Source organism: Neopsephotus bourkii, unplaced genomic scaffold (assembly GCF_033783945.1).
Source record: "Neopsephotus bourkii isolate Nb327-2 ecotype Australia unplaced genomic scaffold, CSIRO-AGI_Nbou_v1 NB_1542, whole genome shotgun sequence".
Lineage (NCBI taxonomy): Eukaryota > Metazoa > Chordata > Aves > Psittaciformes > Psittacidae > Neopsephotus > Neopsephotus bourkii.
The window spans coordinates 1,487,654-1,504,708 of record NW_026902018.1 but is presented as its reverse complement, the minus strand read 5'-3'; the positions used below and the strand labels follow the sequence as shown (position 1 = coordinate 1,504,708).

At 61.3% G+C, this 17,055-nt stretch overlaps 1 protein-coding gene across 1 annotated transcript; it reads left to right on the top strand.

Annotated features, from left to right (window-relative positions):
- The first annotated feature begins 1,405 nt into the window (after positions 1-1,405).
- On the top strand, positions 1,406-15,979 carry EMID1 (EMI domain containing 1). Its single transcript, XM_061370415.1, has 15 exons — positions 1,406-1,596; positions 3,566-3,679; positions 4,738-4,844; positions 5,741-5,827; positions 5,916-5,977; positions 6,108-6,237; positions 7,693-7,791; positions 7,955-8,089; positions 9,059-9,145; positions 9,247-9,299; positions 9,392-9,436; positions 9,510-9,545; positions 9,643-9,687; positions 9,942-10,026; positions 15,838-15,979. The coding sequence occupies exons 1-15, from the start codon at positions 1,475-1,477 to the stop codon at positions 15,948-15,950; spliced, it is 1,320 nt and encodes a 439-aa protein (XP_061226399.1). The 5' UTR covers positions 1,406-1,474; the 3' UTR covers positions 15,951-15,979.
- Positions 15,980-17,055: the final 1,076 nt, after the last annotated feature.

The following is a 17,055-nucleotide window of genomic DNA, read 5'->3' as shown; positions in this document are numbered from 1 at the left end:
AGTGGGGCTGCCCCACTTGAGGGGGACAAGACGGGGACTCCAGTGCCTGCAGCCCCGCAGAGCCAAGTGGGATCCATCCCATGGAGGGGAGCACCCAGACCCAAAGGGGGGGACACGAGCATCCCTCGGTGCAGCATCCCACGGGATTCCAGCGCCCGCCGCAGCCTTGTTTAGTCTGAGGAGGAGCGCGGTGACCTTCGTCTGCTGCAGCACCCACAGAGGCAAACAGCCCAGCAAGGCCACCCCGGGGGGCCGGGGGACACCCCGTGCTCCCATCGCCGGTGTGGGGTGCGCTTGTGGGGTCCATCAACCCCCATCACCCCAATTCATCCATTCACCCATGGGGGGGTATGGGGGTGCTCCCTCCTCCTGCCCCATTTGTGTCCCCCCAAAACCAGATCCAGCACTTCCGTTCTCCCCATAGATGGGGGGGTACAAGCAGGGCGCATCCCCCTACACTGCATTGGTGGGGTTCTGGATGCCTGGGACCTCTATGCAAGTGATGGGGAGTGATGGGTGCTGACAGCAGAGGGTGGGGGGTCCTGGGTGCTGCTGGTGCAGGGCCGTGAGCACAGGCACAGACCCCCCCAGCAGGGACCACCCGCACACATGCCATGCACACACACACACACACACACACACACATGGCCTCCTTGCATGCCCCGACACGGGACCACACACACGCACATGGAAGAGGCAGCCGGAAGAGCAGCAGAGACAGGCGGACAGGCAGGCAGACAGGCGGACAGACAGGCAGACAGGCGGATGTACACACACCCAGGCTGCGGACACGCACAAACACAGGACATGAACACGCAGGGACCTGCAGCACACGCAACACGGGTGAGCCATGTGAGCCCACGGGCGAGGGCATGAGGACAGAGATGTGCACACAGGGGGTGAACCCATGCACATACAGGGAGTGAACCCATGCACACATATACAGACACACACATGAAGCCGTGTGCACACAGATGTGTGCACCCATGCACGCGTGGATGCACCCACATCCATGTGCCAATGCACATGTGCATGCACACACACATGTGGACCTGTGTGCATACAGATGTGCACACACAGAAGCACACATATGTGTGCGCCCATGCACACACGGAAACATCCTTAGATGTGAACCCATGTACACGCACACACGTGCATACCCATGCATACACCGAAGCGCACATACGTGTGCACCCACGCACATGGACACGCACACACGTGTGCGCACCCACACGGACACACATCGTGCCCCCCCCCCGGGGCCATGGCTCTGTGTGTGTGTGTGTGTGTACCCAGACCGTACCGCCGGCGGGGCGGAAGGCAGGAGGCGGGGGGTCCCTCCTCCTCCTCCATCCCTCCTCCTCCATCCCTCCTCCTTCATCCCTCCTCCTTCATCCCTCCTCCTCCTCCTCCTCCCGCTCCGCTGCCCCTCCCGCCGCTCGGTGCCGGTGCCGATGCCCGGGCATTGCCGGCAATGGCTGGACGTGCCCGGGGCCGCTGCCTCCGCTGCCTGCCGCTGCCTGCATCGCTGCCTGCACCCCTGCGGCTCTGCCTGTGCCTCTGCTGCTGCCTGCTGCTGCCGCCCGCCGCCCGCAGGTACCGGCACCGGGGCACCGGGGCATAGGGAGGGGGGGATGTCTGGGCACGGAGCGCAGGCACCGAGGAGCAGCGGGATGTGGTCAATGGGTACCGGGGGGCATCGGGCACCGGAGCATTGGGTACGGGGGGCATCGGGTGCAGGGACTGCTCGGTCTGTGCTGCTGGGGCTGCCGGGGCTGGGAACGCTGTGATGGGGGTATCGGGGCTTTCTGGGGGATATGGGAGCAGAAGGACTGACTGGGACTAACGGGGGGACTACTGGGACTAGTAGGGCTTATCCAAGGGCTGGTAACTGGGGTTACTGGGGGTACTGGGTGCTCTGGGGGCTGGTGGTGGGGGTCCTGCCCGTGCCCGGGGCCACCACTGCCCATTCTGGGGGGCCGTGGTCCCCATGTCGTCGTCCCCCCCCCCCGCAGGGGGTGCCGGGGGGGTTGTTTACAGGAAACCTTTGGCTCTGGCCGTGTCTCCGGCACCGGATTGCCGGGACCTCCCGGTTCCGCTCGGGTCGGCAGCGGGCAGAAGCTGCCTCATTTCCCCTTCCCCTCCCGGCCATGCCCAGGAAGCCCCCGGCGCCTTGGCACTGCCCTGTGGGGTCCCCTCGGGACACCCCAGCCTTGCACCCGGCGCCTACCACCCTGCCGATGGCTCCAGGGAGCCCCCACCCCACTCCTTGGGCTAAGGCATGGCTGGGGTCCTCCGTGTCCAAGCGGGGGGGCACGAAGCCAACGGGATGCTCTTGGGAAGGGGTGGACTTGGACTGGGAGCCAGCCCCAAGGCGGGCTCTGCCCGGGTGTGTGTCTGCAGAGCCCGGGGCAACTCAGTGCAGGGGTGGTGGGCCAGGTCAGGCGAGGCAACGCGAGCCCCTGCATGCCAAGGCCTGATGCCCGCCAGCTCCTGTCCTCTCTCTGCCAGGAGGGAGGAGAAACGGTCTGGGATCCATTCCCATTCCCCATCCTCATTCTCTCTTCCCCATCGCCATCGCTCATTCCCCATCCCCATTGTCCATTCCTCATTCCCCTTTTCCCTTTCCCCGTTCCTCATTCTCCATCTTCAACCCCCTTTCCCTACTCCCTACTCCCCATTCCGTTTCCCCCATTCCCCTTTCTTCACTCTCCTTTCCCCATTCCCTATTCCCCTCTCCCTTTTCCCTGTTCCTCATTCCTTTTCCCCCATTCCCATTCCTCATTCTCCATCCCCATCCCATCCCATCCCCGCGGGCAGCCAGCGCTGGCACCGCTCCCTCACCCTCACCCTGCAGCAGCTTTGGCCACATCCCGTTGCCATCCGCATGGGGACCGTCCCCGGGGGAGCCGGATGAGGGCAATGCTGGGGGGGTGTCCCCGCTGGTTGGGGGGCGCTGGGGGTGCCGCTGCCCCCCCCCCATAGGACCCCGCGGGTGGCATCAAGAGCGCGGAGCGGGCTCGGCGCTGTCGTGGCGCTGGCTCCCATCCCGCTTGGGCTGGTGCCCGGCCGGAAAGCCCTGTGCCCCCCCGCTGTGCCCCCCGGCACCTCCCACACTATTGTGTGCCCCCCCCCCCCCACCCGAGCTTGCAGGGGCTGCGGCGGCCCCAAAACCTCCGGGTTTGACCCCAATTGCAGAGCCGAGGGTGCAGGCTGGGACACGGGGACCCCTCCGCAGGGGGAAACTGAGGCTGGGCGGGCAGAGCCTGGCATGAGGAGCCCGAAGAAAGGAGCCTTTGTGCGGGGAGGGGTGGGCTGGGGGTGCGGGGGGGGGGTGCTCTGGGCTCTGCTCCAGGCCAGCCGGCGCCAGAGCCATGCCGGGTGGGAATGCTGCAGGAATGCGGGGCCCCAGCTCCCCCTCATGGGGTGCCAGGGACGGGGCTCCTCATGGGCACCCCCAAAGCTGGGCTGGGGGGGGGTTGAGGGGTAAGAACCCATGTGATGGGGTGGGGGGACACTGCCAGGCCCATGGCAGGGCTGGTAGTACCAGCGGTCTCTCTTGCAGCAACTGGTGCTCGTACACGGTGACACGGACGGTGTCGTGCCACGTCCAGAACGGCACCTTCCTGCAGCGCGTGTTCCAGGGGTGCCGCTGGCCCCTGGCCTGCAGCGGGGGCAGGTGAGCAGTGACACCCCCCCCCCCCAGCACCCTGGGATGCAGGGCTCCATCACCCCGGGATGCAGGGCTCCATCACCCCAGGATGCAGGGCTCCATCACCCCAGGATGCAGGGCTCCATCGCCCTGGCACAGGGTGCTCCATCACCCCAGGATGCAGGGCTCCATCACCCTGGCACAGGGTGCTCCATCGCTTCAGGATGCAGTGCTCCATCACCCCAGGATGCAGGGCTCCATCGCCCTGGCACAGGGTGCTCCATCACCCCGGGATGCAGGGCTCCATCACCCCAGGATGCAGTGCTCCATCACCCTGTAATGGGGTGCTCCATCACCCCAAGACGCAGTGCTCCATCACCCCAGAATGCAGGGCTCCATCACGCCAGGATGTAGGGCTCCATCACCCCAGAATGCAGTGCTCAATCACCCCAGAATGCAGTGCTCCATCACCCCAGAATGCAGGGCTCCATCACCCCAGAATGCAGTGCTCCATCACCCTGGCACGGGGTGCTCCATCACCCCAGGATGCAGAGCTCCATCACCCCAGAATGCAGTGCTCCATCACCCCAGGATGCAGGGCTCCATCACCCCAGGATGCAGTGCTCCATCACCCCAGGATGCAGGGCTCCATCACCCCGGGATGCAGTGCTCCATCACCCCAGAATGCAGGGCTCCATCACCCCAGAATGCAGTGCTCCATCACCCTGGGATGCAGGGCTCCATCACCCCAGAATGCAGTGCTCCATCATGCTGGGATGCAGGGCTCCATCACCCCAGAATGCAGGGCTCCATCACCCCAGAATGCAGTGCTCCATCATGCTGGGATGCAGGGCTCCATCACCCCAGGATGCAGTGCTCCATCACCCTGGGATGCAGGGCTCCATCACCCTGTAATGGGGTGCTCCATCACCCCAAGATGCAGTGCTCCATCGCCCCAGAATGCAGGGCTCCATCACGCCAGAATGCAGTGCTCCATCACCCCGGGATGCAGTGCTCCATCACCCCAGGATGCAGGGCTCCATCACCCTGCAATGCAGTGACAGCAGTGCCTTGCTCTGTGCCAGCAGCTACCGCACCATGGTCCGGCCCATCTATAGGGTGAGCTACAGGACACTGACAGCGCTGGAGTGGAGGTGCTGCCCTGGGCACAGCGGAAGCAACTGCCAGGAAGGTGGGAATGGGCTCGTCCTGACCTGGTGCTGGGCTTCTGGTGCTTACCAGGGGTGTCAGTGAGGGGCTGTGGTACCCCAAGGCATTGGGGTTGCTGCTGAGGTGGGCAGGGTTGGGAGAAGTGGATCCATGAATGGAGGGATGGATGGATGGAGGATGGAGGAACGGATGGAGGGATGGATGGGGATGTTCTGTGTGGATGAATGGCTAGACGGGTGGATGTTCCCATGGTTGAGTGGATGGATAGATGCTCCCATAGATGGATGGATGGATGGATGGATGGATGGATGGATGGATAAGTGGATAGATGGCTTGGCTTGATGTTCTTCAATGGGTGGGTGACATCCCTGTGTGTGGATGGATGGCAGCTGGATGAGATGGAGTAGGCAGATCACTGTGGAGCAGTGGGTCATGGCTGATGGATGGGTATCCCCCCATTAGGCTGGATGGGGACATGCAGGGGTGCATGGGTGCTTGGCTTGGCTGGGAATAACAGGAAAGGTCCCTTCTGGTGGGATGGGTGCTGCCACCTCTGCAGGGGGCCTCCAGCCTGCTCTTCATCCCCATCCTCACCCTCCTCCTTGGACCTCACTGAGGGTCCCTATCCCATAGGGGCAGCGGCAGGCACCGGGACCTCCGGAGCCAGCTGGGTGGCAGCAGCACAGGGGGATGTGGGGGGGCTCTTCCTCCTCCTCCTCCTCCTCCTCCTCTCTGTGTGCTTGGCCGAGTGCCCCACATCTGGCCCTGCTTAGCGCGGTGCTGCCCATCCCTGTGCACGGTGGTGGCACTGGGGCCATGGGGTGTTGTGGGGATGGGCTCAGCACTGGGGGGGGGAGTTAGGGGGTGGGTTTGGGGGCTCTGAACCCCTTTTTCCTGCCCTCCCCTCTTTCTGAGCAGAGGCTCCCACCCTCCTGTCCCTGCGGGACTCCGGCCGCCCCAGCGCTGCCCCACGGCGCCCCCTCCTGCGCCCCACGGCTTTCTCAGGTGGGTCCAGCCCCACAGCACCCATAGGGGTGAAGAGGAGAGGGTGCCCCCCACCCCACCGCGGTGCCCCCTGTTTTGCCCCCCATAGGGTGCCTGAACTGCAGCCGTGTTGGGGAGCTGACAGCCCGGCTCGCCACGCTGGAGGCGCAGGTAAAGGCATCACTGTGCCACCGACCTGGGTCCTGTCCCCCCCTCCGGTCATGGTGCTCCCCTTCGATGGATGCAGCACCCCGGGGGGGGTCACCTACAGCACCCATCCCTGCTGGCCCGTTCCCTGCAGGTGGCCCGGCTCTCAGTGTCGGACCCCCCCAGCACCACCCCAGCACCCAAAGGCAGCGCCCTGGGCAGGGGGGCAGAGATGGGGCAGCTCTGGGGGTCCCCGGCTGCCCGCGGGAGCCCTGGGGATGATGGTAAGGAAGGAGCTGACCCCCCCAACCCCACATCCTGCCCCCTACCCTTGGTGACAGTGACAGTGCCCTGGGAAACACACCCTGGGGTTGTTAATGTTTGGGGGGCACCTTGGGTACACCCCTCTGGGGGACCCTCAGTCCCACTTTGGTGTCCCATCCCCATCCCATCCCACCTCCATTTCCATCCCCATTTCCATCCTGCTCTCCATCCCCACCCCATCCCTGTCTCCATCCCCATCCCATCTCCATCCCCATCCTCATTCTATTTTCTTCCTTATCCCCATCTCCATCCCCATTCCCATCCCATCCCCATTTCCATGCCCATGCCCCCAGTCCCCATCTCCATCCCCATCCTCATCCTATTTTCATCCCCATCCTATCCCCATCTCCATCCTCATCCTATTTTCATCCCCATCCCATCCCCATCTCCATCCCCATTCTATCCCATTCCCATCCCCATCTCCATTGCCATCCCCATCTTTATCCCCATCTCCATCCCAGTCCCCATCCCCATTCTATCCCCATCCTATCTCCATCTCCATCCCATCCCCATCACCAACCCATTCCCATCTCCATCCCAATCACAGTCCCCATCCGTATCCCCATCCCATCCCCATCTCCATCCCCATCTCCATCCCCATCTTCATCTCCATCTCCATCTCCATTTCCATTCCCATCCTATCCCCATTCCCATCCCATCCCCATTCCCATACCCATGCCCCCCAATCCCCATTTCCATCGCCATCCTCATCCTATTTTTATCCCCATCCCATCCCCATCTCCATCCCAGTCCCCATCCCCATTCCATCCCCATCCTATCTCCATCTCCATCCCATCCCCATCGCCAACCCATTCCCATCTCCATCCCAATCATAGTCCCCATCCCCATCCCCATCTCATCCCCACCTTCATCCCCATCTCCATTTCCATCCCTATCCCATCCCCATTCCCATCCCATCCCCATTCCCATACCCATGCCCCCCAATCCCCATTTCCATCCCCATCCTCATCCTATTTTCATCCCCATCCCCATCCCCACCCCATCCCCATACACATCCCATCCCCGTTCCCAACTCCATCTGCATCTCCATCACCATCCCATCCGATCCCCATTCCCATCTCCATCCCCATCTCCATCCCAGTCCCCATCCCCATCCCATCCCCATCCTATCTCCATCTCCACCCCATCTCTATCCTCACCCATATCCCAGTCCCACCCCATCCCCATTTCCATCCCCTGGGATATTTGGCCACAAGTGATGCCCAGAGCAGGGGACGGGGGGGGGTGTTGGATGTTGAAGGGCTTTAGGCTTTGCTGCCCCCCCCCAGTGCTTTGGTTTGGGGCAGGGTGGGGGCACCCGCCCTTGGGGTGCCCCTTGGACCAATGCTCTCCCCAGGGGGTGCTGGGGAAGGCACCCACAGAGGGGGGGTCCCTGAGGGTGCTGTTGGCTGCAGGGAAACCTGGCTCCAGGGGGCCCCCCGGCCCCAAGGGGGATGCAGGAGGACGGGGACCGTCGGGAATCCCGGGGGTGAAGGGGCCGATGGGGCCACCAGGTAAGGGGGGACCCCCGGGGGGGGGGGGTGAATCCATCTCGGTGCTGGCTCCATCCAGGGCAGATCTCGGGGGCCCTGCAGCAGTTTTGGGGCTCAGCTCCAGGCATTGGGGTTCAACAGGGACCCCCCCCCCCAGCCTTCACCCTCCTGTTACTCCCTGCAGGCCCCCCCGGCTCCCCAGGACCACCCGGCAGGGATGGAGCCAGGGGGGATCCTGGAGAGAAGGGGTCACCCGGGCCCCCCGGCCCCCCTGGGCCCCCTGCACCTGTGGGGCCAGCGGTGCCCCGCACCCAGCCCAGTAAGGAATGAATGGGATGGGGATGGGGAAGGGATGGGAAGGGAATGGGAATGGGATGGGGATGGGGATAGGGTTGGGGATGAGGATGGGGATAGGATGGAGATGAAGATGGGGATGGGGAAAAGGTGGGGGTAACAATGGAATGGGGATTGGGATGGGGATAAGGAAGGAATGCGGACTGGGATTGGGATTGGGATGGGGATGGGGATAAGGATGGGGTTAGGATGGAGATGAAGATGGGGCTGGGGAAAAGGATGGGGATAAGGATGGAATGGGGATTGGGATGGGGATAAGGAAGGAATGGGGATTGGGATTGGGATTGGGATGGGGATGGGGATAAGGATGGGGATTGGGATGGAAATGGGATAGGGATGAGGATGGGGGTGGGATGGGAATGAAGATGGAGATGAGGATGAAGATGGACATGGGGATGAGGATGGGGATTGTGATGGGGATGAGGATGGGGATTGGGATGGAAATGGGATAGGGATGAGGATGGAGATAGGGCTGGGGATGAGGATGGGGATGGGATGGGGATGAAGATGGAGATGGGGGTGGGATGGGGATGTAGATGGAGATGGGGATGAAGATGGGGATTGGATGGGGATGAAGATGGAGATGGGGGTGGGATGGGGATGTAGATGGAGATGGGGATGAAGATGGGGATGGGGATGAGGATGAGGATTGTGATGGAAATGGGATAGGGATAAGGATGGGGATGAGGATGGGGATGGGATGGGGGTGAAGATGGAGATAGGGGTGAAGATGGGGATGGGGTTGAAAACGCATATGAAGATGAGGATGGGATGGAGATGAAGATGGGGATGGAGATGAAGACAGGGATGGGTTAGGGATGGGATGAGGATGGAGATGGGAATGGTGACAAGGATGGGGATTGGGATGGGATGGGGATGGGATTGGGGTTTACAGGGTACCCCACCCATGCTGCCCCTCCCCATTTCCCCCCAGGGGACCCGCTCCTGACCAACACCGTCACTGAAGCTGCCGGGGGGATCGTGGGTCCCGCCGGACCCCCCGGACCCATGGGGCCAATGGGTGCGTGCGTGTATGTCCCATCCCCACCCCATCACTTTGGGGGTGTCCCTCTGTGGGGCACCCTCCCAGCCCCAACCTGAGCCGTGCCTCCTCTCCTGCAGGTCCCCCCGGTCCCCCCGGTCCCATAGGGCCCCCCGGCCCCCCAGGACCCGATGTAAGTGCTTGTGTGGGGGGGGGGCATGGGGTGGCTTCACCCCCATCGCATCCCCCCCACCCCATGGCTGATGCCTCCTTGTCCTTGCACAGGGCAGAGCCGGGGCTCCCGGCCCCCCCGGGGACAAGGGGGACAAGGTGAGTGTGGCACAAAAGGGGGGGGCTCTGTGAGCATCCCAATGGGTTCTGACTGGCTCTTGTCCCCCCCCAGGGCCCCCCCGGGAACCGCGGGCAGGATGGGGCGCAGGTACAGGCCTGGGTCGGGACCCCCCTAACCCTAACCCTAAACCCCCCCCCACTTCCATGCCCCCTCAATGCCAGGCCCCCTCCTCTCTGTGTTTCAGGGTGACAGAGGCCCCAGGGGCGAACCGGGGGACAGGGGCACCTGGGTGAGTGATGGGGGGCACGAAGGGGGGGCCCTAACCCCCTCCCCGGACCCCAATGGGACATCCCCAGTGTCGTGTCCCATCCCCATCACCCCAATGCTGACCTGGTGGGATTCCCCCCACCCAATCCCCATTGCCCCACTGGTACCAGGCAGTGGGGGGGGGTGTGGAGTCCCTTCTGTGACCCACATCCAGGGGGTATCCCCGGGTCCATGTGTGGGTCCTGCCCCACTGAGCCGGTGCCTGTGCTCTGGCAGGGGGAGGGCCTGCACCAGCTCCGGGAGGCGCTCAAGATCTTGGCAGAGAGGGTTCTAATCCTGGAGACCATGATCGGGCTCTATGGTGAGTGGGTGACGTCATCGTGACGTCATCGTGACGTCATCGTGATGTCATCGTCCATGCCCTGTTGGCATCAATGGCCATAGGGCAATGGTACCCCCAGGCAGGTTGAGGACACATCCATGGGGCTCTGTGGGTACAGGGAGCATCCCAATGGGACCTGCGCAATGGAGGGGACAGCCATGTCCCCAGCAGCACAAGGGACCCCCGGCCCCCAGCCTGGGCCCGTTGAAATGGGGGAGCCCCCGGCACCCCTGGGAGAGCAGGAGGACACTGGAGACCTGGCACCCCGGGCCATGGCACCCCAATGCTCTGCCAACGCGCTCTGCTTTGTCACCCTGTGTCACCCTATGTGGCCCTATGTCACACTATTTAACCCTATGTAACCCTATGTGACCCTATGTCACTCTATGTCACCCTATGTAACCCTATGTCACCCTATGTCACCCTATGTAACCCTATTTCACCCTGTGTCACCCTATGTAACCCCATGTCACCCAATGTCACCCTATGTAGCCCTATGTAACCCTATGTAACCCTATGTCACACTATCTAACCCTATGTCACACTATGTAACCCCATGTCACCTTATGTAACCCTATGTCACCCCATGTCACCCTGTGTCACTCTATGTCACCCTATGTCACCCTGTGTCACTCTGTCACCCTGTCTCACCCTGTGTCACCCTGTGTCACCCTATGTCATCCTATATCACCCTATGTCACCCTGTGTCACTCTATGTCACCCTGTGTCACCCTATGTCACCCTGTCTCACCCTGTGTCACCCTGTGTCACCCCGTGCTGCCAACGCCGCTGCTCTCTGCTCTCTCACTCTCCCCCAGGCCAGTAGCTCCCATCCTCCTTGGAGCAGGCCCGGCCGGAGGCCCTGGGCACCCTCTGAAGCCTTCATCGGGCCAGGTAACCTCTTCCTCCTCCCTCCTGCATGAGCTGGGGCTCCCCATGGCTGCGGGCATGGAGCAACGGGGGCTGCAGGGCATGGAGAGGTCCTTGGGGCACCCCCAGGCCAAGGGTGGACGTGGAGAGTGTCTTGGGTTGAGGGACACCATGGAGAGCATCTTGGGTTGAGGGACACCATGGAGAGCATCTTGGGTTGAGGGACACCATGGAGAGCATCTTGGGTTGAGGGACACCATGGAGAGCATCTTGGGTTGAGGAGGACACCATGGAGAGCATCTTGGGTTGAGGGACACCATGGAGAGTCTTGGGTTGAGGCCATGGAGAGCATCTTGGGTTGAGGGACACCATGGAGAGCATCTTGGGTTGAGGGACACCATGGAGAGCATCTTGGGTTGAGGGACACCATGGAGAGCATCTTGGGTTGAGGGACACCATGGAGAGCATCTTGGGTTGAGGGACACCATGGAGAGCATCTTGGGTTGAGGGACACCATGGAGAGCATCTTGGGTTGAGGGACACCATGGAGAGCATCTTGGGTTGAGGGATACCATGGAGAGCATCTTGGGTTGAGGGACACCATGGAGAGCATCTTGGGTTGAGGGATACCATGGAGAGCATCTTGGGTTGAGGGACACCATGGAGAGCATCTTGGGTTGAGGGACACCATGGAGAGCATCTTGGGTTGAGAGAGAGACCATGGAGAGCATCTTGGGTTGAGGGATACCATGGAGAGCATCTTGGGTTGAGAGAGACCATGGAGAAGAGACCATGGAGAGCATCTTGGGTTGAGAGACACCATGGAGAGCATCTTGGGTTGAGAGAGAGACCATGGAGAGCATCTTGGGTTGAGGGATACCATGGAGAGCATCTTGGGTTGAGAGAGACCATGGAGAGCATCTTGGGTTGAGGGTAGCATGGGGTTTGGGTTGGGGTGCCATGGAGAGCATCTTGGGTTGAGAGACACCATGGAGAGCATCTTGGGTTGAGAGGTAGCCATGGAGAGCATCTTGGGTTGAGAGACACCATGGAGAGCATCTTGCATTGAGAGGTAGCCATGGAGAGCATCTTGGGTTGAGAGATAACCATGGAGAGCATCTTGGGTTGAGAGACACCATGGAGAGCATCTTGGGTTGAGGGACACCATGGAGAGCATCTTGGGTTGAGGGACACCATGGAGAGCATCTTGGGTTGAGGGACACCATGGAGAGCATCTTGGGTTGAGAGACACCATGGAGAGCATCTTGGGTTGAGGGACACCATGGAGAGCATCTTGGGTTGAGGAATGGAGAGATCTTGGGTTGAGGGACACCATGGAGAGCATCTTGGGTTGAGGGACACCATGGAGAGCATCTTGGGTTGAGGACACCATGGAGAGCATCTTGGGTTGAGGGAACATGGAGAGCATCTTGGGTTGAGGGACACCATGGAGAGCATCTTGGGTTGAGAGAAACCATGGAGAGCATCTTGGGTTGAGGGACACCATGGAGAGCATCTTGGGTTGAGGGAAACCATGGAGAGCATCTTGGGTTGAGAGACACCATGGAGAGCATCTTGGGTTGAGATAGACCATGAAGAGCATCTTGGGTTGAGCGATAACCATGGAGAGCATCTTGGGTTGAGGGACACCATGGAGAGCATCTTGGGTTGAGGGACACCATTGAGAGCATCTTGGGTTGAGAGAGACCATGGAGAGCATCTTGGGTTGAGGAACCATGGAGAGCATCTTGGGTTGAGGGACACCATGGAGAGCATCTTGGGTTGAGGGACACCATGGAGAGCATCTTGGGTTGAGAGAGACCATGGAGAGCATCTTGGGTTGAGGAACACCATGGAGAGCATCTTGGGTTGAGGGACACCATGGAGAGCATCTTGGGTTGAGGGACACCATGGAGAGCATCTTGGGTTGAGGGACACCATGGAGAGCATCTTGGGTTGAGGGACACCATGGAGAGCATCTTGGGTTGAGGGACACCATGGAGAGCATCTTGGGTTGAGGGACACCATGGAGAGCATCTTGGGTTGAGTTTGGGTTGAGGGATACCATGGAGAGCATCTTGGGTTGAGGGACACCATGGAGAGCATCTTGGGTTGAGGGACACCATGGAGAGCATCTTGCATTGAGAGGTAGCCATGGAGAGCATCTTGGGTTGAGGGACACCATGGAGAGCATCTTGGGTTGAGGGACACCATGGAGAGCATCTTGGGTTGAGGGAGACCATGGAGAGCATCTTGGGTTGAGGGACACCATGGAGAGCATCTTGGGTTGAGGGACACCATGGAGAGCATCTTGTTGAGAGGTAGCCATGGAGAGCATCTTGGGTTGAGGGACACCATGGAGAGCATCTTGGGTTGAGGGACACCATGGAGAGCATCTTGGGGTGAGGGACACCATGGAGAGCATCTTGGGTTGAGGGACACCATGGAGAGCATCTTGGGTTGAGGGACACCATGGAGAGCATCTTGGGTTGAGAGAGACCATGGAGAGCATCTTGGGTTGAGGGACACCATGGAGAGCATCTTGGGTTGAGGGACACCATGGAGAGCATCTTGGGTTGAGAGAGACCATGGAGAGCATCTTGGGGTGAGGGACACCATGGAGAGCATCTTGGGTTGAGGGACACCATGGAGAGCATCTTGGGTTGAGGGACACCATGGAGAGCATTTGGGTTGAGGGAACCATGGAGAGCATCTTGGGTTGAGGGACACCATGGAGAGCATCTTGGGTTGAGAGAGACCATGGAGAGCATCTTGGGTTGAGGGACACCATGGAGAGCATCTTGGGTTGAGGGACACCATGGAGAGCATCTTGGGTTGAGAGACACCATGGAGAGCATCTTGGGTTGAGGGACACCATGGAGAGCATCTTGGGTTGAGAGATACCATGGAGAGCATCTTGGGTTGAGGGACACCATGGAGAGCATCTTGGGTTGAGGGACACCATGGAGAGCATCTTGGGTTGAGGGACACCATGGAGAGCATCTTGGGTTGAGGGACACCATGGAGAGCATCTTGGGTTGAGGGACACCATGGAGAGCATCTTGGGTTGAGGGACACCATGGAGAGCATCTTGGGTTGAGAGAGACCATGGAGAGCATCTTGGGTTGAGGGACACCATGGAGAGCATCTTGGGTTGAGGGACACCATGGAGAGCATCTTGGGTTGAGAGAGACCATGGAGAGCATCTTGGGTTGAGAGAGAGACCATGGAGAGCATCTTGGGTTGAGGGACACCATGGAGAGCATCTTGGGTTGAGGGACACCGTGGAGAGCATCTTGGGTTGAGGGACACCATGGAGAGCATCTTGGGTTGAGGGACACCATGGAGAGCATCTTGGGTTGAGGGACACCATGGAGAGCATCTTGGGTTGAGGGACACCATGGAGAGTGTCTTGGGTTGAGGGACACCATGGAGAGCATCTTGGGTTGAGAGATATGGGGTTTGGGTTGGGGTTGGGGTTTGGGTTGGGGGTGGGGTTTGGGTTGGGTGGGGTTTGGGTTGGGGTGGGGCATCTTGGGTTGAGGGATACCATGGAGAGCATCTTGGGTTGAGGGACACTATGGAGAGCATCTTGGGTTGGGGGACACCATGGAGAGCATCTTGGGTTGAGGAACACCATGGAGAGCATCTTGGGTTGAGGGACACCATGGAGAGCATCTTGGGTTGAGGAACACCATGGAGAGCATCTTGGGTTGAGGGACACCATGGAGCCCTTTTCAAACCGAGGGAAACCCATGGAGACCCCTTGAACTAGGGGAGACCCTTTTGGGCCAAGGGAAAGCATGGAGCCCTTCTCAAGCTCCCCTTGTGTTGGGATAGACACCCATGGAGCTCCCCTTGGATTGGGATAGACACCCATGGAGCTCCCCTTGGACTGGGATAGACACCCATGGAGCTCCCCTTGGACTGGGATAGGCACCCATGGAGCCCCATTGGACTGGGATAGACACCCATGGAGCCCCATTGGACTGGGATAGACACCCATGGAGCCCCATTGGACTGGGATAGACACCCATGGAGCCCCTTTGGACTGGGATAGACACCCATGGAGCCCCATTGGACTGGGATAGACACCCATGGAGCCCCATTGGACTGGGATAGACACCCATGGAGCCCCTTTGGACTGGGATAGACACCCATGGAGCCCCATTGGACTGGGATAGACACCCATGGAGCCCCCATTGGATTGAGATAGACACCCATGGAGCCCCATTGGATGGGATAGACACCCATGGAGCCCCATTGGCCTGGGATAGACACCCATGGAGCCCCATTGGACTGGGATAGACACCCATGGAGCCCCATTGACATAGACCCATGGAGCCCCATTGGACTGGGATAGACACCCATGGAGCCCCCATTGGATTGAGATAGACACCCATGGAGCCCCATTGGACTGGGATAGACACCCATGGAGCCCCATTGGACTGGGATAGACACCCATGGAGCTCCCATTGGACTGGGATAGACACCCATGGAGCCCCATTGGACTGGGATAGACACCCATGGAGCCCCCATTGGACTGGGATAGACACCCATGGAGCCCCATTGGACTGGGATAGACACCCATGGAGCCCCTTTGGACTGGGATAGACACCCATGGAGCCCCTTTGGCCGCAGGGACCCCCCATGCCCCCCATGCCCAGTGCCCCCCATGCCTGCTCACCCATTGGGGGGGCATCTGATGCCCCCCTTGCCCCCCCACCCCCCCCCCGCTGTGCTTTGCAGGGTCACACCTCGGGGTGCCAAGGCCGGGTGCCAGCAGGGGGGTCCCTGTGTGTGTCCCCCATCCCCATGGGGGAATCCCTACACAATTACCCCCATTTGGGGGGCAGGAGCCCCCTCCCATTGGGTGGCTTTTGGGGGTCCCATTGACACCTCTCCCCTTTCCCCCCACAGAGGCAGAGCCCGGCTCCGGTGCTGCCCCCCCCCGGAACAAGCGTGGCCGTGGCCGCCGCCCCCCGTACCCCATCGTGACCCCCCCCCAGCGGCCCCCCCATGGCCACCACTGACACAGCCATTGGGGGGGGGCACCCACTGTCACTCCCCCCCCCCCCCATTGCCGTGCTCTATGGGGGGGGGCAGATTTGGGGTGTCCCCCCCTTCCATTGCCCCTTCTTGGTGCTAGCTGGTGGCACGGCACCAGCCCCCCCCCAATGCTTTGCTTGCCCCCACCCCCCCAGGATGGGGTCACAAAGGGGTGAATGGGGACCCCCCTTGTTCATTTTATACCCCCACCCCAATGGGCAGCTCGGGGGGGGGGTGTTGGGATTATTCCTTCCCGTGCCCCCCCCATGGTGAGCCCCGGCTCTGGGGGGTGACAGTGGGGCCCCCCCCACCCTGAGCTTCATCCCCCTGCTATGGGACCCCCAGGTCATTAAACGCTGCCTGAAGCCGTGGCCATGAGCTCAGTGCCATGGGGTGAAGGGGACCCATGGGTGCTCTGCGGATGGGGGGGGGGGGGGGTCCCATGGGTGGCACTGGGAGACACTGGAGGGGGGAACTGGGGGGCAATGGGGAGGTGCTGGGCTGCAATGGGGTAATGGGAGCACTGGGTGGCACTGGGGATAATGGGGGTAAAGGGGCACTGAGGGGCACTGGGAGGCACTGGGCGGCAATGGGGGTAATGGGAGCACTGGGGGCACTGGGGATAATGGGGTAAAGGGGCACTGGGTGGCACTGGGAGGCACTGTGTGGCAATGGGGGTAATGGGAGCACTGGGGGCATTGGGAGCACTGGGGGCATTGGGAGCACTGGGGGCACTGGGGGCACTGGGAGCACTGGGGGCACTGGGGGCCTGGGAGCACTGGGGGCACTGGGGGTAATGGGAGCAATGGGGGCACTGGGGGCACTGGGAGCACTGGGGGGCAATGGGGGCAATGGGGGCAATGGGGGCAATGGGAGCACTGGGGGGCACTGGGGGCAATGGGGGGCACTGGGGGCACTGGGGGCACTGGGTGGCAATGGGGGGTAATGGGCAGCAATGGGGGCAATGGGAGCACTGAGCGGCACTGGGCAACAATGGGGGGCACTGGGGGTAATGGGAGCACTGGGGAGCACTGGGCAGCAATGGGGGGCACTGGGGGTAATGGGAGCACTGGGTACTGGCAATGGAGG

Coding starts and splice junctions, on each gene's coding strand:
- EMID1 (XM_061370415.1), top strand. CDS start 1,475: ATGGCTGGACGTGCCCGGGGCCGCTGCCTCCGCTGCCTGCCGCTGCCT. Junction 1,597..3,565: donor CTGCCGCCCGCCGCCCGCAG/GTACCGGCACCG, acceptor TCTCTCTTGCAG/CAACTGGTGCTCGTACACGG. Junction 5,828..5,915: donor GCGCCCCACGGCTTTCTCAG/GTGGGTCCAGCC, acceptor TGCCCCCCATAG/GGTGCCTGAACTGCAGCCGT.